The following is a 22,926-nucleotide window of genomic DNA, read 5'->3' as shown; positions in this document are numbered from 1 at the left end:
CCACTGTTCACTAGCAGTATATCCATGGATAGATTACTTAGCTCGTCCATTAGATTTGCTGTCTGGACGTGTCAGTAATAACAATCTCAAAGTCACACGGTTATTGAAGGGATCCATCATAGAGCTTACATTCTAGTAAGGAGAGACAGGCAGTATACAAATACTATAATACACTGGAGGAAAACATAGTGGGGCTGATTGTAGTAGATTTTTGCTCTTTTATTTCCGGTAACAGTAAAAGCAACTCTGATAAGAAAAGGTTTGAACATGAAGGCAGACCTGAAGGGAGTGAGGGAGTGAGCTATGCAGCTAACCAGGGAAGAGTTCCAGGTAGTGGGGACAGCAAGTGCAAAGGCCCTGAGGAAAGGGCACATGGGAGGGGGCAGCAAGAAGGCCACTGTAGCCAGAGCAGTGAGTGAGGGAAAAGGAGAAATAATTTCAGAGATAGCCAGTGATCAGCATATATAGGGTATTAAGCATAAGAAGGACTTTGGATTTTATCCTGTGTGCGATGGGAAACCATTGGAGTGCCAGAGTAATTTTTTTCTTAAAGCTAGTCTGCTTGTCACTTCTTTTCTTAAAAATGCCTCAGTTCTCTGTTGCCTTTGGAATAATGTTCACGTACTTTACTTTGGCACACAAGGTCCTTCACAGTCAGGCCTCTGCCTGTTTATTTAGCATCATCTGCTTCTTTCCCACATGTACCCTTCACTTTAGCCAAGTGGAATCACATGCAGCTCCCTGGATGGGTCATGATGCTTTGTGTCTTAGCATCTTTCTGTACAGTTTGCCCTGTGAGAAGCCCTCCCCCTCAGCTCACATGGTCACTGGCTCTGTTTTAGAGGGTCCTCTTTGTGCTCTTGCTCTCTCATCATTTCCACCCCGAGCCACTTTGTACTTAAGCTGCTTAAGCTTGAAACATGCCGTGTTCTTTTACCAGCCTTGATTTTGCTCTTGCCACACCCTTGCCGGTTGAAAGTATGCCTATCCAGCTCAGACACTGCCATCTTCTGCCTCCTTTGGACCCTCAGAAACACTTTGTAGCTCTCTTCTACCTAATAATAATTATTTGGAATTAAAATGTTTCTTTGCCTTCACAAAAAATCCTTGGGCTAACTTATTTCAGTTTTCTTTGTAGCTCCTAGAACAGGGTCTTACAGACATTTCATATTCAGTAGGTATTCACGGTGTGTAGGATTCATAGTATATATAATTAGAAAACTATTGGCTTTCAAACAACTAAGTGCCAAAAGCAGCAAAAATAAATGCACAATTAAAATGAGATTCCTATTAACAAAACAAATTTACTGTAATTATGATAGCTAGGTAATCCTTGTTCTCTTATATATTTATATATACTTACTAGTGGCACCAAATATTAGTATACCCAGTTTGAGATGCAGTTTGTTGAAATATATTTGGACACAACCAGGCGTGATGGCTCACACTTGTAATCCCAGCACTTTGGGAGGCTGAGGTGGGAGGATCGCTTGAGCCCGGGAGTTCAAGAACAGCCTGGGCAACATAGTGCGACCTCGTCTCTACAAAAACAAAATTAAAAAATTAGCTGGGTGTGGTTGTGCATGTCTCTAATCCCAGCTACTCAGAAGGCTGAGGTGGGAGGATCATTTGAGCCTGGGAGGTTGAGGCTGTAGTGAGCCATGACTGTGCCACCGTACTCCAGCCTGAGCAACAGAGCGAAACTCTGTCTCAAAAAAAAAAAAAAAAAAAGACACGTGAATGCTCATGGTTTTTGACGAGGTCATACCACTTCTGGAAATCTTCTTAAGAAAATAATACAAACTAGCCAGCCACAGTGGCTTTTGCATGAGGCAGGAGGATCACTTGAGCCCAAGAATTTGAGATCAGCCTGGGCAACATAGCAAGACCTTGTCTGTATAAAAAAAATTTTTTTAAATAAAAAAGAGAAAGTAACACAAACTAAATGATAATTACAACATCTACTACTACTAATGTTGAAAGTTTACCATGTAACAGGCACTGTACAAAGCCCTTTGTGTGCATTACTTACTTTAGTCCTCACAATCCCAAGAGATGTTGATAACTGATAACCTTGTGTTTTAGATAGGGAAACTGTGGCACAAAGAAGGTAAGTGACTTGCACAAGATCATACAGCTGCTATGTTGTCAAGCTAAGATTCTCACTTAAGCAGACTGTGTTCAAGAAGCCATATTCTTTTTTTTTTTTTTTTTTTGAGACAGAGTTTTGCTCTTGTCACCCAGGCTGGAGTGTGCAATGGCTCGATCTCTGCTCCCTGCAACTGCCTCCCGGGTTCAAGCAATTCTCCTGCCTTAGCCTTCTGAGTAGCTGGGATTACAGGCACTTGCCACCACACCGAGCTAATTTTTGTATTTTTAGTAGGGACGGGGTTTCACCATGTTGGCCAGGCTAGTCTTGAACTCGTGACCACAAGTGATCTGCCCGCCTCAGCCTCCCAAAGTGCTGGGATCAGGCATGAGTCACCGCGCCCAGCCAAGAAGCCATACTTTCAATTACATATGATAAAAGCTTAGGCACAAAAATGTTCATAGCAGTGTTATAGAGTATTAATAAGTTGGAAGCAATGTATATCATTCATGAATTATGGTCATCCATTCAGTAGGATAATTTTTTAGCAGCTTAATTGAGATAAAATTCACATACCATAATATTCTCGCCTTTAAAGTGTACAGTTCAGGCCGGGTGTGGTGGCTCATGCCTGTAATCCCAGTACATTGGGAGGCTGAGATGGGAGGATCACTTGAGACCAGGAGTTCAAGACCAGCCTGCTCAATGTAGCAAGACCCCATATCTCTATAGATAAATAAATACATAAAATAAGGTAAATCAAAAATAAAGAATATAATTCAGTGGTTTCCAGCATATTTCCAGATTTGTGCAGCTATTACTGCTGTCCCACTTTGGAACATTTATAACCCTAAAAAGAAATCTCCCACTCCCCATTTCCTCCTGTTTCCCCTAACCGTAAGCAACCACCAGTCTACTTTCTGTCTCTATGAATTTACCTATTCTGAACCTTTCATATAAATGGGATCATATAATATATGGCCTTTCATGATTGGCTGCTTTCAAGTGAAATTAATAGTCCTAAATATGCACGTAATAACAGAGCTTCAAGATACATGAATCAGAAACTGATAGAACTGAAAGGATAAATAGATCTAAAATTATAGTTGGAGATTTCAATACCTCACCTCTCTCTCAATAATTGATAGAACAAGTAGACCAAAAATAATTTAGAAGATGTGAACTACATTATCAACTAACTTAATTGACATTTACATAGTATTCTACCCAATACAAGCAGAATACACATTCTTTTCAGTTGCACACAGGATGTTTACTAAGATAGATAATATTTTTGTTCATAAAATAATGTCAGTGTTGGCCGGGCGTGGTAGCTCATGCCTGTAATCCCAGCACTTTGGGAGACCAAGGCGGGCGGATCACCTGAGGTCGGGAGTTTGAGACCAGCCTGACCAACATGGAGAAACCCTGTCTCTACTAAAAATACAAAATCAGCTGGGCGTGGTGGTGCATGCCTATAATCCCAGCTACTCGGGAGGCTGAGGCAGGAGAATCGCTTGAACCTGGGAGGCAGGAGTTGTGGTGAGCTGAGATTGTGTCATTGCACTCCAGCCTGGGCAACAAGAGCAAAACTCCGTCTCAAAAAAAAAAAAAAAGCGTCAATGCATTTAAAGTAACTTACATCATAAAGTATGTATGCTGACCAAAAGGGAATTAAATTAAAAGTCAATAACAGAAAGATACTTGGAAAATTACTAAATATTTAGAAACTAATATATTCCTAAGAAGCCCACAGGTCAAAGAAGAATATCAAAGATGAATTTAGAAAGTATTTTGTACTTAATGAAAATCATATCAGAATATGTGGGTTGTGGTTAATGCAAATGTTTAGAGGAAAATTCATAGCACTAAATGTCTATATTGGGTAAGAAGTAAAATCACAAATCAGTGTCCTCAGCTTTCACCTTAAGAAATTAGAAAAAGAAGAGAAAATTAAACCCAAAGTAAACAGAGGAAAAGAGTTAAGGATAAAAGCCAAAATTAGTGGAATAGGAAAAAAGAAAACTAGTAGAGAAAGTCAGTGAAATGAAAAGCTGGTTCTTTGAGAACAATGAAATTGATAAAACTCTAACCTGACTAATCAGGAAACAGAGAAGACACAAATTACCAATATCAAGAATGAAAGAATTGCCAACAAAGCTCAGATTCTATAATTATTAAAAGGATAAATAAGAGAATAATGTGAATTACTTTATAGTAATACATTAGACAGTTAGATGAAATGTGCAAATTCCTTGAAAGATACAGAATACCTAAGCTCACTGAAGAAGAAACAACCTGAAAAGTCCTATATCTATTAAAGAAATTGAATTCGACCAGGCTTGGTGGCTCACGCCTATAATCCCAGCACTTTGGGAGGCTGAGGCGGGCGGATCACCTGAGGTCAGGAGTTTGAGACCAGCCTGACCAACATGGAGAAACCCCGTCTCTACTAAAAATACAAAATTAAGTGAGTGTGGTGGCGCATGCCTGTAATCTCAGCTACTCCAGAGGCTGAGGCAGGAGAATTGCTTGAATCCAGGAGGCGGAGGTTGCAGTGAGCCAAGATGGCGCCACTGCACTCCAGTCTAGGCAACAGGAGCAAAACTCAGTCTCGAAAAAAAAAAAATTTTTTTTGAATTCCCACAAAGAAAACTCTAGGCCTACATGGTATTCCTGATTCTACCAAACATTTAAGGAGGCCATAATACCAATTTTACACAAACTCCTCCATAAAATTGATAAAGATGGAATATTTCTTAAGTCACTCTATGATTTTTATTATTTATTTACTTATTTCTTCCTGAGCCAGGGTCTCGCTCTGTTGCCCAGGCTGGAGTGTGGTGGTGTGATGGTGTGATCATGGCTCACTGCAACCTCCACCTCCTGGGCTCAAGCCGTCTTCCCACCTCAGCCTCTGAGTAGCTGGGACTACAGGTGTGTGCCACCATGCTCAGCTAATTTTTGTATTTTTTTGGTAGAGATGGGGTTTTACCATGTTGCCCAGATTGGTCTTGAACTCCTGGGCTCAAGCAATCCACCCGCCTGAGCCTCCCAAAATGCTGGGATTACAAGTGTAAGCCACCACACCCAGCCAGCAATATTTTTAACAAAATTTTAGTAAATTGAATCCAACAACATATAAAAACGATAAAATACAATGACCAAATAGGTTTATTCCAGGTATCCAAGGTTGGTTTAACATTTGAAAACCAATGTCATGTACCACATTAGCAAGAGAAAGCATATGATCAGCTCAATAGATGCAGAAAAAGCATTTAACAAAATTTAACGTGGCTTGCTGATAAAAACAGCAAACTAGTAAAATGAGGGAACTTCTCAATCTGATAAAGGGTATCTGTGAAAAACCAATGGCTGAAATCATAGTTAATGCTGAAAGACTGAATGCTTTCCCTATATAATATTTGGAACAAGTCAAGATATCTGCTATTCCCAATTGTGTTCAGCATTGTTCTGGAGGTTCTTTTTTTTTTGACGGAGTCTCAAAAAAAGACGGAATCGCCCAGGCTGGAGTACAGTGGCGCAAACTCGGCTCACTGCAAGCTCCGCCTCCTGGGGTTCACGCCGTTCTCCTGTCTCAGCCTCCTGAGTAGCTGGGACTACAGGCGCCTGCCACCACGCCTGGCTAATTTTTGTATTTTTAATAGAGGCGGGGTTTCACCGTGTTAGCCAGGATGGTCTCGATCTCCTGACCTCGTGATCCGCCCACCTCAGCCTCCCAAAGTGCTGGGATTACAGGCATGAGCCACCACACCTGGCCAATTTTTGTATTTTTTTTTTTTTTTTTTAGTAGAAACGGGGTTTTGCCATGTTGGCCAGGCTGGTCTCGAACTCCTGACCTCGTGATCTGCCCGCCTCAGCCTGCCAAAGTGCTGGGATTACAGGTGTGAGCCACTGTGCCTGGCCTTATAATTTTATTACAAAATTGAGAAACCAGATGTTTTACTTTGTTTTCTAAATTTCTGAATGTATTTTCAGAATGATATAAAATGTTAAATTTTATTTTAGATTAGAACATTGTTATCCAACTGGATGATAAATAAAGAAAAGGAAAGGAAAGAATGTTGTGAGACCCTGTAAGTACAAAATGGAGGAAGTCAATGGAATTTCAAGCTTGAGAGAAATTCTTAGGATCTTGATTGGATGATTAGGTATTGGTGGTAGAGAGAATAATGGATCCTCAAAAATGGAACTTGTAAATATGTTACGTTATAGGACAGAAAGGACTTTGTAGATGTGAACAAGGTTAAAGGCTTTGAAATGGGGAGATTATCCTGGGTTATCCAGGTGGGCTCAACTTAATCACGTGGGTTCTTAAAAGTGGAAAACTTTCCCAACTATAGTCAGAGAGAGAGATGACTACAGAAGAATGATCAAAGAAATGCAGTATTCCTGGCTGAAGATGGAGGAAGGGGGCCACTAGCCAAGAAATGTGGGCCGCCTCTAGAATGTGGAAAAAGCCAGGAGATGAGTGCTCTCCCAGAGCCTCCTGCAACCCTGCCAATGCCTTGATTTTAGCCCATTGAGACCCATTCTGGACTTCTGATCTCCAGAACTGTAAGGTAGTAAATTGGTATTATTAAGTTTGTGTTGATTTTTTTTTTTTTTTTCCTTGAGACGGAGTCTCACTTTGTCATCCAGGCTGGAGTGCAGTGGTGCGATCTCGGCTCACTGCAAGCTCCGCCTCCCGGGTTCACGCCATTCTCCTGCCTCAGCCTCCTGAGTAGCTGGGACTACAGGCGCCCGCCACCACGCCTGGCTAATTTTTTTTGTATTTTTAGTAGAGACGGGGTTTCACTGTGTTAGACAGGATGGTCTTGATCTCTTGACCTTGTGATCCACCCGCCTCAGCCTCCCAAAGTGCTAGGATTACAGCCCTGAGCCACCGTGCCCGGCTTTTTTTCTTTTTCTTTTCTTTTTTTTTGAGACGGAGTCTTCCTGTTTCCCCAGGCTGGAGTGCAGTGGCAAGATCTCACCTCACTGCAACCTCCACCTCCTGGGTTCAAGCGATTCTCCTGCCTCAGCCACCCAAGTGGCTGGGATTACAGGCACGTGCCACTATGCCTTGCTAAATTTTGTATTTTTAGTAGAGATGGGTTTTCACTATGTTGGCCAGGCTGGTCTCAAATCTCGAACTCCTGACCTCAAGTGATCCACCTGCCTCGGCCTCCCAAAGTGCTGGGATTACAAGCATGAGCCACTTTGCCCGGCCTGTTTGTGTTAATTTCTCATGGCATCTGTAGAAAACTAATACCACATGTAAGTGGGTAAAGCTCAGAATTCATATTTTGCCAGAGGGTTGAAATGGAAAATGAATTCCGTATTGTTAAGATAACTTTCTATCCCTTGGGAATTGTTTTTCCTTCCACACAGCAAACCTCATTTTCTCCAAAAGTAAAACATATATTTATAAATTACTTTTTAATGAATAAATACAAAATAATAGAGTTGGAATAAACCTTAGATACGATTCTAGTCTAACCCCTGAAAAGTATAGATGGAGAAACTGAGTGAGGGCCAAAGATTCCACAGCTAGTTAATAGTAGATCTGAGTTTATTGGCCCTTTCTTCCTTCCATATTTTTATGGAATTTAAGATGGGGATTTAAGATGGCCAAGGTTTTTTATTCTTTCTACACAGACTCAAATGCTATTCTTGTATGGTTTTTCTCTTAGGTATATAATGGACTTTGGGAAACAATTTATATAAGTGTTTTAATGAGATAGTACTAGAAGAGGATACAGTATTACATAAAACTTTTGTGTTGGGTTTTTCTATCTGCGTCTCAAGTCTGAAACATCTCTTCCTCCAGTTGCTAGTTAATGTATACTCAAATATTGGCAGCTAGGTGTGGTCCTTTGTTCTTGACTGTCCATATTTAAACCAAACTAATCTAATTAATAAGGTAAATCTGCTATGTGTTGTGTATGCACAGACATACTCTTATAATGCACTTCAGAGATAGATTTTAATTATGCTTGGGTGTTCTTAATTAGTACTCCTGATTAGAACAGAATTTTATTTTTACTTTTATAGTTAAACGCTCAGGTACAGTGTAATTCTCCAGATTAGATTTTTCAGATTAAATTTAGAGAAGGAATATACTTAGCTTGTAATGGTATTTCAGCACTGATTCTTTATAGTGTCTGATATTTTGCCATCTTTACATTGACTGTGATTTTGAAAATTGTGATTCATCTCATCATTTATTGAGTACTGCTCCTATGCCATTTACTTATACTAGGTGGTGGGAGTACAAAATGAATAGGACACATTCTCTACATGTATAGTGTTTATAGACTTTTCTTATATGTTACCTTGTTGGCTCGTTCCTAGAAATCATCAGGAGACTTAGAACCAAACTCTTTGGCTCTAGTGAATCACCTCAAGTTACTCTACCACTGTGGCACAGGTAGAAATTTGACTTTCTATAAAAAACCTAGACAACTAATAGGGACTCATTCCTACTGTCTGCACCCTTATCAAAATGTAAGTTCCATGGAGACAGAAATTGTTTTCTGTTGTTTAATGCTGTATCTACACTACAACAGTGTCTGGCACATAGTAGGTATTCAGTAGATAGTTGTTGAATAAATAAGTGAATGGCTCCTACTTATCCTTCAGCTTTCAATTAATTTATTATTATTATTTTAAATTTCTGTTTCTTTTTAGAGATGGGATCTCACTATGTTGGCCAGGCTGGTCTTAAACTCCTGGCCTCAACTGATCTACCCACGTTGGCCTCCCAAAGTGCTGGGATTACAGTCGTGAGCCACTGAGCCCGGCCCACAACTACTTTTTTTTAAGAGTCAGGGTTTCACTATGTTGCTCAGGCTAGACTTCAATTCCTGGGCTCAAGCGATCCTCCCACCTCAACCTCCAAAGTTGCTGGAGGTACAGGCACTTGGCACTGGACCCAGCTGCTGCCATAACTTTAACAGTGATGCCTATCAGATGTACCTTTGAGCTAAGGGGTCTCTTGTCTTGGTACAGAGCTGGATACAGCTTATGAGAGATAAGAGGCAATGCATAAAATTAGCCGGGCATGGTGGCGCATGCCTGTAATCCCAGCTACTCGGGAGGCTGAGGCAGGAGAATCGCTTGCACCCAGGAGGCAGAGGTTGCAGTGATCTGAGATCGTGCCATTGCACTCTAGCCTGGGCGACAAGAGCAAGACTCCATCTGGAAAAAAAAAAAAAAAAGCAATGAATAAAGTCAGGAAAGAAAGTGCCAGAGAAGGATTCAGGTTGCTTCGGGGGTAAAATAGCAGTAAATAGTTTTATTTGAACAGTGGTATGGTATGGTATTAAAAGACAATGAGGGGAATAGTACAGTAACTTCAGACACTAAGTGCTGTAGATCTTTTAAAATCCATCATAGTCGTCTTGCTGACTTCTTTAGTGATGGTTTGAGTTTTAATTATTCAGTTATGCTGCCGAAAGTATTGCAGGTTGTCAAATATCATTTATCCAAAATGCTTGGGACAAGAAGTGTTTTGGATCTTGGATTTTTTCAGATTTTGGAATATTTGCAAATTTCTCTAAGGGGAAAAAGATTTTGGCATGTAATGCATAATATTTGCATAATTATAATCCAGTGTCCTAAAATGATTGTACCCACCAAAATCTACAAACAATAAGGAACTGTGGTTGTTTGCTGTAAATAACTATGATAAACCACACTGTTTGTATCACATGTATTAGCCCATGGTGACATTGTCAATTGACCATATGCACACATGAGATATAGTATCTTGGGGATGGAACCCAGGTGTAAACATGAAATTTATTTATGTTCATATGTACTTACACAGCCTGAAGGTAATATCATACAATATTTTTATTTTTATTTATTTTTTATTTTTTTAAAGTCAATAAATTTTTATTCATGGAATTCCATGTTGTGATTTCTTCCACTAGCCATCAGGGCCACTTTAGATCCTCTAAAGAGCTGGAGTCAAAAGATTTATCTTCAAGTTAGCCATTTTTAACGAAACTGATGCTTATTTTAATCCAGTTTTCCTGTCAGCCCATAATTCTTTTATTTTGGCTTCTGTCATCTCCTTTTAATATGGATATACTGATGAAGATTTCAAAATTCACCAAGAATCTTTGGGATCTAATTTCTTCAACCAATTTACTTTAGGGTCCTTTTTACTGTAGGTGGTGGATCTGCCTGGTTCTCAATTTGAGCCCTCTCTTAACATGAATGAATTCAAATCATATTCATTCCTAAGTGATGACACTCAAGAATAGTACAGATGTGTGGAATATGCCAATACCTTTAACTCCAGATATCATGTTCTCAAGATAACTCCATTAAAACAAAAAGCCATCATATGTATCATCAACGTGAAATTGGAATGCAAAATTAATACTGCTGAGGACTTCCCTCATATCCCATGCTGTTTAACTGTCTGTTCTACAGTCCTAGAATCAATCTTTTTTTATTAAGAGACAGGGTCTTTGTTACCCAGGCTGGAGTACAGTGGTGCCATCAAAGCTCAGTGCAGCCTCCAACTCCTGAGCTCAATCCTTTTTTCTCAGCCACCCCTTCCTGAGTAGCTGCAGCTACAGGCACATGCCCCAATACCCAGCTAATTTTTAAATTTTTGTGAAGATGAGGTGTTTGTTACTTTCTTTCCCAGGGTGGTCTTGAACTCCTGGTTTCAAGCAATAACTCCCGCTTTGGTGTGGGGATTGCAGGCTTGAGCCACTGCGCCTGGCCTGGAACCAACCTTTATGGCTGTCAATACTCCCATCAGTTAACTGTCGCAGGTATCATAATATCCCTTCTTATATGTATCAAAACTCATACTGAACAATGAGTTCTGGGTTGCAAAAGAGGATTTATTTTTTGCACCTAACCATAAGTCTTTGTCCACAAGTTAAACAAAAACAGTGCAGTATACAATATTTTTAATAATTTTGTGCATTAAATAAAATTTGTGTACCTTGAACCATTAGAAAACAGAAGTATTAGGTGTGGAGTTTTTCACTTGTGGCATCATGTTAGAATTCAAAAAGTTTCAGAGTTTGGAGCATCTTGGATTTTGGATTTTTCCAATTAGGAATGCTCAACCTAATGAGAAGTGAGACTTGGACATTAAAAGTTTTAAAGCCATGGTTTTATTTGCTTAGTAGTATATAATTGCAACACTACTTTTTATCTTAATTATTGTGTAGAATCTGATGACTCCCCAACATATAACTGTCACCCACACTTCTCTCCTGAGCTCAGGCCTTATCTCTGATAACCTTCTGGACATCGCACAAGCACCCCTTGCTCAACATACCCCAGCCGGAGTTCTCTTGCTCTCCATAAAAAGCACTCTAAAATGTTCGAATTAAATTGAAGAGAAAGAATAGAAAGTCCTGATGAGTGGAACCATGAAATGTTTCATCTTTTTTCCCTAAGTTTAAAAAGATCATGAAAGTAATACATGTTTAATGTTAAACTATTTAAATAATATAAAAATAAAATCTAAGAAGTGAAAATTCTTTCTTATCCTCCCAAATCTCATTCTCCAGAGGTAACACTGTTTTAGCAGCTTGGTAAGTTATCTTTCCAAAATTCTTCTATATATAAGCAAATATACAAACACATATATACTTTTTTCCTCTTGGAAATAGGATCATGTTACAAATCATTCTGCAACTCACCATTCACTTAGTAGTACCTCTTGAAAATCCATCTGTCTTTTCATGTGAGTATTAGAAGATTGTTTATGTGGAATGGGTAAGACCTCACCTGCTCCATATTAGTGATATTTTCAGAAGTTAGCTGTCTTAAAGGGAAAACAATGAAAAAGACATTTTGGCATGTAATGAACAATATTTGCATAATTGTAATCCAGTGCTCTAAAATGATCACACCCACCCACCCATCAAAATCTGCAAACAACTGGGAACCGTGGTTGGTGGCTGCAAATATATTGCCATAAATTACACTTTGTGCCAGGTGCGGTGGCTCATGTCTGTGATCCCAGCACTTTGGGAGGCTGAGGCGGGCGGGTCACTTGAGCTGGAGGAGTTTGAGACCAGCCTGGCTAACATGGCGAAACCCCATCTCTACTAAAAATACAAAAATTAGATGGGCATTGGTGGCGCACACCTGTAATCCCAGCTACTCAGGAAGCTGAGGCAGGAGTATCATTTGAACCTAGGAGGTGGAGATTGCAGTGAGCCAAGATCAGGCCACTGCACTCCAGCCTGGGCAACAGAGCAAGAGTCTGTCTCAAAAAATTTAAAAAAATAAAAAATAAAGTACACTGTTTGTGTTACATGTATTAGCCCATTGTGGCATCATCAACAGACTTTTTTTTTTTTAATGGTCCAGATAACCAAATCATCACTGGGCACTATGCGCCATAACAATACACTTCATTTACTACAATGCTATTCTTTTTTCCTTTTTTTTTTTTTTTTGACAATATCTTGCTCTGTTGCCCAGGCTGCAGTGCAGTGGTGCAACCATGGCATGATACTCCTGCCTCAGCCTTTCCAGTAGCTGGGACCACAGGCGTGTATTTTTTATTTTTAGCAGAGATCGGGTCTCACTGTGTTGTCCAAGCTGGTCTCAAACTCCTGGGCTCAAGCCTTGACATCCCAAAGTACTGGGATTACAGGTGTGAGCCACTGCGCCTGACATTCTTTTATAATGGATGAACATTTACAAAATATTTTCCCAATTTAGTTGTTTGGATGTTTTTGTTTAGACTCTTAGCTAAATGATTCTCTACTGTATAGATTTATCTCATCCTTTTCAAAAACTGTATATTTTTATAGTATGCATTTGCCAAATTTTACTCTAACATTCCCATGACCATCCTTTTAAGGAAAAACTTTGAAATACTTTTGTTTAGCCATACAGTTAAAATTTAGCTGGAACTAAGTGATCTGTGTTTAGTTGATGAACAGATCCATGCTATTCTTGCATCATGACTTTTTCATCTCCCCTTGATTCTTTTCCCTGTATACATTTAAGCCTGTCTGGTTCTTTTCTCAAGCCTTTGCTCTCTACTCCCCTTTCACCTAAAGCATTTCATGTTTCCCTTTTATAACCCTAGTATAAGTATCAAACTTCTCACCTGTGACTTTTGCTTCTCTGTACATCTCTCTTCTACTTTTAACTTTCATGTTTACAATATGCTACCTTTCTCTTATTTTCAGTTCTTACCTTCTCAAACTTCAGAGAATCCCCACTGCCTAGTGTTCTTGGGAGATGCTAGAGGATACACAAAATGCCACCTCCCAGAAGGTCGAGGCAGTTTTTTTCTTTAAAAAAAAAACCTTTTAGCCAAATACTTACTCATAAGAAATGCTCCATTTTATTCTCAATAGTATCTTCAGAAATATTTCAGAGGTAATTGCATCTACAAACTAAAGACTTAGTGCTAAGAAAATGAGCAATCTGATAAGAATATGTAAAAAAACATTATTACTAAATTCTTTTTTTTTTTTTTTGAGACAGAGTCTCGCTCTGTCACCCAGGCTGGAGTGCAGTGGCACGATCTTGGCTCACTGCAAGCTCTGCTTCCCGGGTTCACACCATTCTTCTGCCTCAGCCTCCCAAGTAGCCGGGACTACAGGTGCTTGCCACCACGCCCGGCTAATATTTTGTATTTTTAGTAGAGACAGGGTTTCACCATGTTAGCCAGGATGGTCTGGATCTCCTGACCTCGTGATCTGTCTGCCTTGGCCTCCCAAAGTGCTGGGATTACAGGTATGAGCCACCCCGCCTGGCCTTTTTTTTTTTTTTGAGATGGAGTTTCACTCTTGTCCTCCAGGCTGGAGTGCAATGGCGCAATCTCTGCTCACTGCAACCTCCATCTCCAGGGTTCAAGCGATTCTCCTGTCTCAGCCTCCTGAGTAGCTGGAATTACAGGTGCCCACCACCATGCCCAGCTAATTTTTGTATTTTCAGTAGAAATGGGGTTTTTCCATGTTGGCCAGGCTTGTCTCGAACTCCTGACCTCAAGTCATCTGGCCGCTTTGGCCTGCCAAAGTGCTAGGATTACAGGCTTGAGCCACCTCACCTGGCCACTAAATTCTTTTAAAAATCCCTTGAGCACACTAAATGATATATTGAACATAGCTGATGACCAAATGGTGATGTAAAAGTTCCATCAGGCCAGGCGTGGTGGCTCACTCTTATAATCCTAGCACTTTGAGAGGATGAAGTGGGAGGATCACTTGAGCCTAGGATCACTTCAAGACCAGCCTGGTCAACATTAGCGAGACCCTGTCTCTTCTGAAAAAATTAAAAAAAAAAAATTAGGTGTGGTGGCACATGTCTATATTCTGAACTACTAGGGCGGCTGAAGGGGAGGATTGCTTGAGCCCAGGAATTCAAGGCTGCAGTGAGCTATGATGGTACCACTGCACTCCAGCCTGGGCAACAGAGCAAGACCCTGTCTCTTAAGAGACAGTGAGAAATAAATAAAAATTCCATCAAAGAATTTCTCTTAGGGTATAAAGCCAGAGACAAAGATGAAAAACGGGAGAAATGTCTAGTGGTTCCCACCCATATCTGACTGCACATTAGGATCATCTAACATGCTTTCTGAAAACACCATTACCCTGGCCCCACCACAGACCAATTAAATCCAGACTCTGGGCTGGAGTCTAGGCATCAGTAGCTTTTTTAAGCTCCTCAGGTGATTTTGTTGCTTAGCCCAGGTTTAGAAAAATACTTAAGAAACCTGAAGGATAAAACCAAAATGTCCAAAGTCTATCTAATAATACTTCTAGAAGTAGAGGACAGAGACATCAAAGGAAAAGAAATAATGCTAGAAAATTTTTCTGGAGATTCCGCAAAGACTTGTCTTCAGCAGTTAAGGGCCAGAATATCAAGAACCCTGCAGGAATTAAGGAAAGAAGACAAGTATCTTGACATATCCTCGCGATGGGTCCGAACTCCAAAAATAAGGATTATTATGTCTTCCAGAGAAGAAAAGATGGGAGCCACAGTGTGTACTCTGGAGGGAAAGAAACCTACCTGGCCTAACTGATCCAAACACAGTTTCTGCTTTTTCCCCCAGATGCCACTCTCCAGCGCATTCCCCTAGCTCACTCCTGCTTTCTGGGGCTGACCCCAGACCTAGAGCTTCTCCAGGCTTCCCTGGGAAGAGCTGCTCTTAACAGTTGGTGTTTGGGAGGCAACTTTCTCTTCTTTGCTCTCTCCTTCGGTCTGACCTCATCTGCTGTGTAGTGTTCAGTAATTCCCCCAAAGTTCTGGTTCAGTTAGGAACACTTCTTGTTTTCCACCTCAGAGTTTTGCAGATTTTAAAAACTTTTTCTTGTCATCCCAGCATCTTCCTGGGGAGAGGAAGTTGATGACTTAGTCCTGTCGTTCAACCTTTTTGAGGCCAAATAGGGTAAAATTATATTAAGGGGAATAATACTGTATTCAGGTTCATCCTTTAGTATATAATGGTAACATTTGGATAGTCTAATATTTTCTGGGTTTTTTTGTTTGTTTGAATATAATCCTTTGCTTTCTGCTAACTTGAAAACAGTAATTTATCCAACTCAGCACACTCAGTCAGGGGAAGTGTGGTCTGTTAGCTTTGTTTTCTTCAGTAATTATTTGTACTGAGAAGAAAAATAAGTTTACCAAAGAAATATCTTTCTGAAAACTCTCCTGTTAGTAGCATAATCTGAGGCAAGACACTGATATTTTAACAAAGAGAACAATACAGTAATTTACATAATATACATAGGGAATTGGTAGATATGGCTTTAAAATGACTTCTCATTTGGGGGACCTGATAGTTTAATTACGTTAACTCAAGTTTTTAGTACACTGTTGATGAAATATTAAGTGTATTCTCATTTTTCTGTTATGTCTCAGGTGTTTGCTGACTAGCACTTTGGAGAGTGTATGCTTATCTGCCATGTCCATAACAGAATGAACTGTGTGTTCCCTTTTCACTGGGTAGCAATTTTCCACCTTTGGACAGTTCAGCACAGTAAGCTTTATCATAGATTAATATCCACAGCTACATAGTGATTTTAAATCCAGAATAAACCTAGGGTGAGGGAAAGAAGAAAAGTTCCTCTTATAAAAACGGTGAAACCGTCTCAGTGTGTCATGACAGTTTTTAGGAATTGTCTGTCCTTACTGTCTTTTTTATGTAACATTCAATCAAGGAAAAGTTTTATTTGTTTTGTTAGCTTACAAAAACCTATACTCCTAATGGCTTAACTGGAATTAAGGGGAAATACTTGGAAAATTCAGTTTATTTCTTTATTCTTCCAGCTTTATCTGCTTTTGAAAGTTCAAAAGTTTGTTTTCTTGTTGTTTTTATCTTTGTGTTTTAATTATTCATAGTACTTCTCTTCATATGGACTCAGTACTACTGACAAGAGCCATCCTCTGAGATTACTAAGATGACTTGCATCCCTTGAAGTGTTGGAGCCAAAACATGAAGAGCTAATTCCTTTATCAAATGGGATTTAGAAAACTAGTAAATCAGCTTATACAGGTTGCCTATTTACTTGAATTTAAACAAGCCATTATTTTCAAAATAGCAAGGTCAGAACCAAAAGAAAATGTTTCTTTTTTTCTCTCTCTCTTTTTTTTGAGACAGAGTCTTGCCCTGTTGCCCAGGCTAGAGTGTGGTGGCATGACCTCGGCTCACTGCAACTTCTGCCTCCCAGGTTCAAGCAATTCTTGTGCCTCAGCCACCCGAGTAGCTGGGATTACAGGCGTGTGCCACCACGCCTGGCTAATTTTTGTATTTTTAGTAGAGACGGGGTTTCATCATGTTGGCCAGGCTGGTCTCAAACTCCTGGCCTCAAGTGATCCCACCCGCCTCAGCCTCCCAAAGTGTTGAGGTTACAGGCGTGAGCCACTGTGCCCAGCCTGAAAACATTTCTTCATTGACAGTATTTTCATTAAAAAATTTAGCTGAACTCCAAATGATGAACATTCAAAAGAAAGCATTGTCTTTGGATGATTTGAAAGCAAGTGGCAGATATCATGACACCTCACCCCTAAATACTACAGCATGTGTCTCCTATGAACAAGGATATTACTCTACATAAAACCATAATACTATATCACATTCCAAAAGGCCAACATATAGTAATAATAAGCTAATATGCAGTCTCCTTTTCCAAGTTCTTATAATATTTTGTCCCCTAATCAAGGATCCAGCCAAGGATCACTAATTACACTTGGTTGTCATATCTCTATAGTCTCCTTTAATCTGGAACAGACCTCCCGTCTCTCCCTCTCTCTCTTTCTCTTTTTTTATCTTTTAAGAGATGAGGTCTCACCCTTCGGCCCAGGCTGGAGTACAGTGGCATGATCACAGTTCACTGCAGTCTCAAACTCCTGAGCTCAATCAATAGTCCTTCCATCTCAGCCACCTGAGTAGTTGGGACTACAGGTGCACGCCACCTTTTTGGTTCTTTATGTCGTTAACATTTTTCAGGAGTCTAGGCCAATGGTCTTGTAGAATGCTTCACAATCTGTTTTTGTCTTTTCTTCTTGATTAGTTTCAGGTTAAACATTTTTGATAGGGATAGCACATAGGTGATAGCACATCTATATCACATCACTAGATCATATTAGGAGACAGAGTAATAGCAGTTTTTTTCATTATTGGTGATGCAGAGTTTGGTTATGATGCAGATCACTTGTTAAAGTGTTATCAGTCAGATTGTTTTATTTGAAAGGTCCTTTTTCTTTTTTAATAAGTAATCTGTGGGGTACTTTCCCAATAACCTCTCACCTGGTGGTTTTAATTTGTTCAATGCTTTACACCCAGAGATCTATTAATGGATGTCAGCATCTCTGTGAATCCCCAGGAAATTTTTTTGTGTGCATATATTTTCCCAGGCATACAGTCCAGGACCCTCCAAATATTTAAGAGATCTTATCAAGGTGCCTTTTACAAGTTTCTGTGCATCACAGAAGCATGTTATAAGCAGTGGGTTTCTAGAAGCTGAGAACCAATCCCGTTCTTCTGATTTTCCTCATTATCTAGCTTGCCTCATGTAGAGCTAGGTACATAATTTTTGTTGTTTGTTTGAGAACAATTGTTCTGGCCTTTCGCTTATCCTGAGCCAAACATTTGGATCTTTTATATTTGGTATAAAGTGTACTAGAAACTAAAGCAGAGAGACTTAGCCCCTGGTTTTTGGTGTTTTCATTTGAAGATTTTGGGGCACAACAATTGGATTTGTGTCTTTGTTGAACTGAATAGTGGTCATTTGGAAATGAGTTAAAACACTACAATATATGTTTTAGTTGTCTAATTATAGTTGTATCAATAAGACATTTTCTGCAAGTGCAGAAAGACTCTTTGACTCTGTAGACAAGAAGGCTCAGGAGATGAGTTTAGGGGGCCTTAAGTTTGTTATTAGCCTAATGTGTAATAGCTGCAGGAGTGATTCCTTCTTGATTTTCCCTGCCCAAGCAGGGAGCAGTGTGGAATTCATCATGGCAGTGGTTAGGTGTGTTTTGTTTAGTCTGTGATTAGCCTGTTGGTTACACTGGCTTGGCTTGCGTGAAAAAATGTCTGTCAGGTGACCACCAATAACAATAAGAGCTAACATTTGAATAGTATACCTTAAAAATACACATTATACCACTTCATCCAGAAGATTATCTGTGAAAACAGGTATTTTTATTCTAATCACATAGGTAAAGAAAAAAGTCTTAGAGAAGTTAAGGTAGCCAACATGAAACAGCTTGTAAGGAGCAGAGGAAGAACCCCCCAAATTCCATTACAAATTCCTTGCGCTTTTTGTCTTACCATTCTCAAAGGTAGAGGCATTCTAGGGAATCTAAATATGAACAAAGCATGGACCTTGCTCTGAAGGATCTTTTAAACCTAGGCCGGGCGCAGTGGCTCACGCTTGTAATCCCAGCACTTTGGGAGGCCGAGGCGGGTGGATCACGAGGTCAGGAGATCGAGACCACAGTGAAACCCCGTCTCTACTAAAAATACAAAAAATTAGCCGGGCGTGGTGGTGGGCGCCTGTAGTCCCAGCTACTCGGAGAGGCTGAGGCAGGAGAATGGCGTGAACCCGGCAGGCGGAGCTTGCAGTGAGCAGAGATCGCGCCACTGCACTCCAGCCTGGGTGACAGAGCGAGACTCCGTCTCAAAAAAAAAAACAAAAAAAAACCTAACAGGCGCATAGTCTTATAAATCTCTTACAGACAACAAATGGAGAGAAGAGCTAAGGAAGTACATAAAAGGGCAAAATGGCCTACAAATAGAGGGTCAAGGTTGGTATGACAGAAGTAGCATTTGAGAGAGGTGGATGTTTTGGAAACAAGAAAGGGAGTGACCAGAAGAATGACTATGGGAAAGCACTGGGTTTGTTGTAGAGGTGGAATTGGCCTAGTTTGGCTGGAGCATGAGCTGCATGAAAGAAAGTAAAATAAAATAATGGCAGCTAGAACTCAAAGATAGATTAGGGCCAGATTGTGAAGGGCCTTGAATGCCACATTTAAGAACATTCTGTAGGTATTTTGGGCAGGAGATGAAAAATGACCCTACAGAAGGCCCAATAATGACGATAAATGGTTAAACATGTTTAAGTTACCAATCTATGCTAATCTTTTAAGAAATGCTATCTCACTGCTGCCTCACTGTAACTATGAATAGTGTACTGTGTCCATTTTGCACATGAAAAACGAAGGCTCGGCAAGATTAAGGAAATTGGAAATGTCAAGAGCTGCAGCTAGGACCCAGACTTGGGCCTGTCAGATTCTAAAGCCTGTTCTGTGTCTCACTGTGACTGATATATTGTCACTGCTTTTATTAAGAACTGATAAGGTCATAATCCTCTGTCAAGAATATGGCTATAGAAAAAGGATGTTTTCAAAGTTGTGAAGGGACCACTTCTCACCATGTTATGTTAAGGAATGTAATCACTACCCAACTTGACTTGTACTGTTCTCTGTTTTGAGACCAGAGCTAGATGGGAAATTAAAGAATTGGATGATGTTTTATTTACATGCCTGATGACATCAATACATGCTCATAGCAAATGTCTTTGTTTTCGTTTTCAGTATCTAAGCTTATTGGCCCTAAGTAAATCTTAGGTTAGGTAGAGCTCAGTTCCCAGGGGCATTCAAGATTCGTAAAGAAGTGATATTTTTCCCAGCTAAAATATTTTCCTTCTTACCAGGTTCTCTACTTAAAAGACAATGACTACTGATGAAGGTGCCAAGAACAATGGAGAAAGCCCCACAGCCACTGTTGCTGAGCAGGGAGAGGATATTACCTCCAAAAAAGACAGGGGAGTATTAAAGGTGAGGCCACAAAGCTGAGTGACATACAAGGAAACCTGCTATCTGGAAAGATTGTTTATAACATCTCTTTCTGAGGGGGGCTGGGGTGGATAATGTTTGTTGAGGGTTACTAAGTGCCAAACACTAGAGCTAGATTCTCATTTTGTCTTCATAACTTCAAGGTTTTTTTTAAGAGTTGAGTCTCGTTATGTTGCCCAGGCTGGTCTTGAGCTCCTGGGTTCAACTGATCTTCCCATCTCAGCTTCCTGAGTAGCTGGGATTTTCTTTTTAAATTAATAAATTAAATTTTTGAGAGAGGGCATCTCATTATGTTGCTCAGGCAAGTCTTGAAATCCTGGCCTCAAGCGATCCTCCCACCTCTCAGCCTTCTGAGTAGCTGGGATTATAGGCACGAGCCACTGCCTAGCTAGAGATTTTAATTTTTAATCCCAGATTATAGATGTTGAAATTGAGACTGAGCTAGGTAAATTAACTTGCTGAGACTGAGCTAGGTAAATTAACTTGCCTAATATCATATATCTTAGTAATGCAGATTTACCTGGGGTTCAGGTCCAAGCTATATCTCACTCTAAAGGGCTATGTTTCCCTATTCTCAGAGTATACAAATAGGTTACTATTTTAATGTATCCTTTTAGTACACTAAAGCTAGCTAATGACAATTTTAAAGACTTTTTAAGGAAAGAAAAGCTAACTTGAAAAATTCAAAGGGGTTTTATTTTATTTTATTTTGAGACAGCGTCTCCCTCTGACCAGGGCTGGAGTGCAGTGGCGTGATCTCGGCTCACTGCAACCTCTGCCTCCTGGGTTCAAGCAATTCTCCTGCGTCAGTCTCCTGAGTAGCTGGGATTACAGGCGCCTGCTACCACGCCTGGCTAATTTTTGTAGAGACAGGGTTTCACCATGTTGGCCAGGCTGGTCTTGAACTCCTGACCTCAGGTGATCGCCTGCCTTGGCCTCCCAAAGTGTTGGGATTACAGTTGTGAGCCACCGTGCCCAGCCCAAAGGGGTTTATTTTTATATATAAATGTTGTTCCTGTGTACAGTGAAGATATCTTTTGAGATTTCCTCAGAGAATATACTTTACTTTTGAATTAGCTTTCCTACTTATTAAAGCACTATACAGTCATTCACCGTATAATGACATTTCAGTCAGTGACAGACTGCACCTTCAGCGGTGGTCCCATAAGATTATAATGGGGCTGAAAAGTTCCTATGGCCTAGTGGTGTCGTAGCTGTTGTAACATGGGTAGTACAGTGTATTATGTGTTTGTGGTGATGTGGGTGTAAACAAACCTACTGCACTGCAGTCACAGTTACGTATAGTACATAATACTTGATAATAAATGTTTATATTACTGGTTTATGTGTTTACTATACTTTCTATCATTATTTTAGAGTGTGCTTCTACTTATTTTTTAAAAAGTTAACTGTAAAACACCCTTGGCTGAGTGCGGTGACTCATGCCGGTAATCCCAGCACCCTGGGAGGCCAAGGCAAGAGGATCACTTGAGGCCAGGAGTTCAAGACCAGCCTGGGCAACATAGTAAGACCCCTATCTGTAGAAAAAATTTAAAAAAATTAGCCAGGCATAGTGGCATGTACCTGTAGTCTCTACTACTCAGGAGACTGAGGCAGGAAGATCATGTAAGCCTGGGAGTTCCAAGCTGCAGTGAACTATGATCATCAGTCATACTGCATTCTAGCCTGGGTGAGAGAGTGAGATCCTGTCTCAAAAACAAATGAACAAACAGAAAACAGCCTTGGGCAGGTCTTTCAGGAGATATTCAAGAAGAAGGCATTGTTATTATAGGAGACAGCAGCTCCATGCATGTTATTCTCCTGAAGACCTTCCAGTGGGACAAGATGTGGAGGTGGAAGACTGATATTGATGATCCTGACCCTCTGTAGGCCTAGGTTTATGTATGTGTTTGTGTCTTAGTTTTAAACAAAAAAAAGTTTAAAAAGTAAAAGAATAAAAAATATAAAAAATAGAAAAATGCTTATAGAATAAGGATATAAAGAAAGAAAATATTTTTGTGCAGCCGTACAGTGTTTGTGTTCTAAGTGTCATTACCAGAGTCAAAGCTAAAAAAATCATAGTTTACACAGCAAAGATGTTACAGTAAGCTAAGATTGATTTATTATTAAAGAAAGAAAAAAAATTTAAAATAAATATAGTCTAGGTGTCCAGTGTTTGTAAAGTCTATGGTAGTGTATGGTAATATCCTAGGCCTTCACGTTCACTCACTGCTCACATGCTGACACATCCAGAACAACTTCCAGTCCTGCAAGTTCCCTTCGTGGTAGGTGTTCTGTATAGGTGTACAATTTTTTTTCTTGTATACCTTTTATTACTGTACCTTTTTCTATGTTGAGATATGTTTAGATACACAAATACCACTGTTTTACAATTGCCTGCAGTATTCAGTGCAGTAACACAATGTACAGGTTTGTAGCCTTGGAGCAATAGGCCAAACCAGCTAACGTGGGTGTATACAAGTAGGCCAGGCCATCTAGGTTTGTGTAAGTACACTCTGCGA

At 40.0% G+C, this 22,926-nt stretch overlaps 1 protein-coding gene and 1 pseudogene across 2 annotated transcripts in view; one reads left to right on the top strand and one right to left on the bottom strand.

Annotated features, from left to right (window-relative positions):
• The window catches only part of FKBP5 (FKBP prolyl isomerase 5), a 116,040-nt gene that overhangs the window by 25,633 nt on the left and 67,481 nt on the right, over positions 1-22,926 (top strand). For both annotated transcript variants that reach the window (XM_032140221.2, XM_058432257.1), the window contains one exon: positions 20,263-20,386. In XM_032140221.2, coding sequence (XP_031996112.1) covers positions 20,282-20,386 — 105 coding nt within the window. In that variant the 5' untranslated portion in view covers positions 20,263-20,281. The remainder of the gene's footprint in view (positions 1-20,262; positions 20,387-22,926) is intronic.
• On the bottom strand, positions 10,895-11,015 carry LOC116460538 (small nucleolar RNA SNORA40; annotated as a pseudogene).

This window comes from Hylobates moloch, unplaced genomic scaffold, assembly GCF_009828535.3.
Source record: "Hylobates moloch isolate HMO894 unplaced genomic scaffold, HMol_V3 SCAFFOLD_20, whole genome shotgun sequence".
In the NCBI taxonomy this organism is placed as follows: domain Eukaryota; kingdom Metazoa; phylum Chordata; class Mammalia; order Primates; family Hylobatidae; genus Hylobates; species Hylobates moloch.
This window is presented reverse-complemented; position numbering and strand designations above follow the sequence as displayed.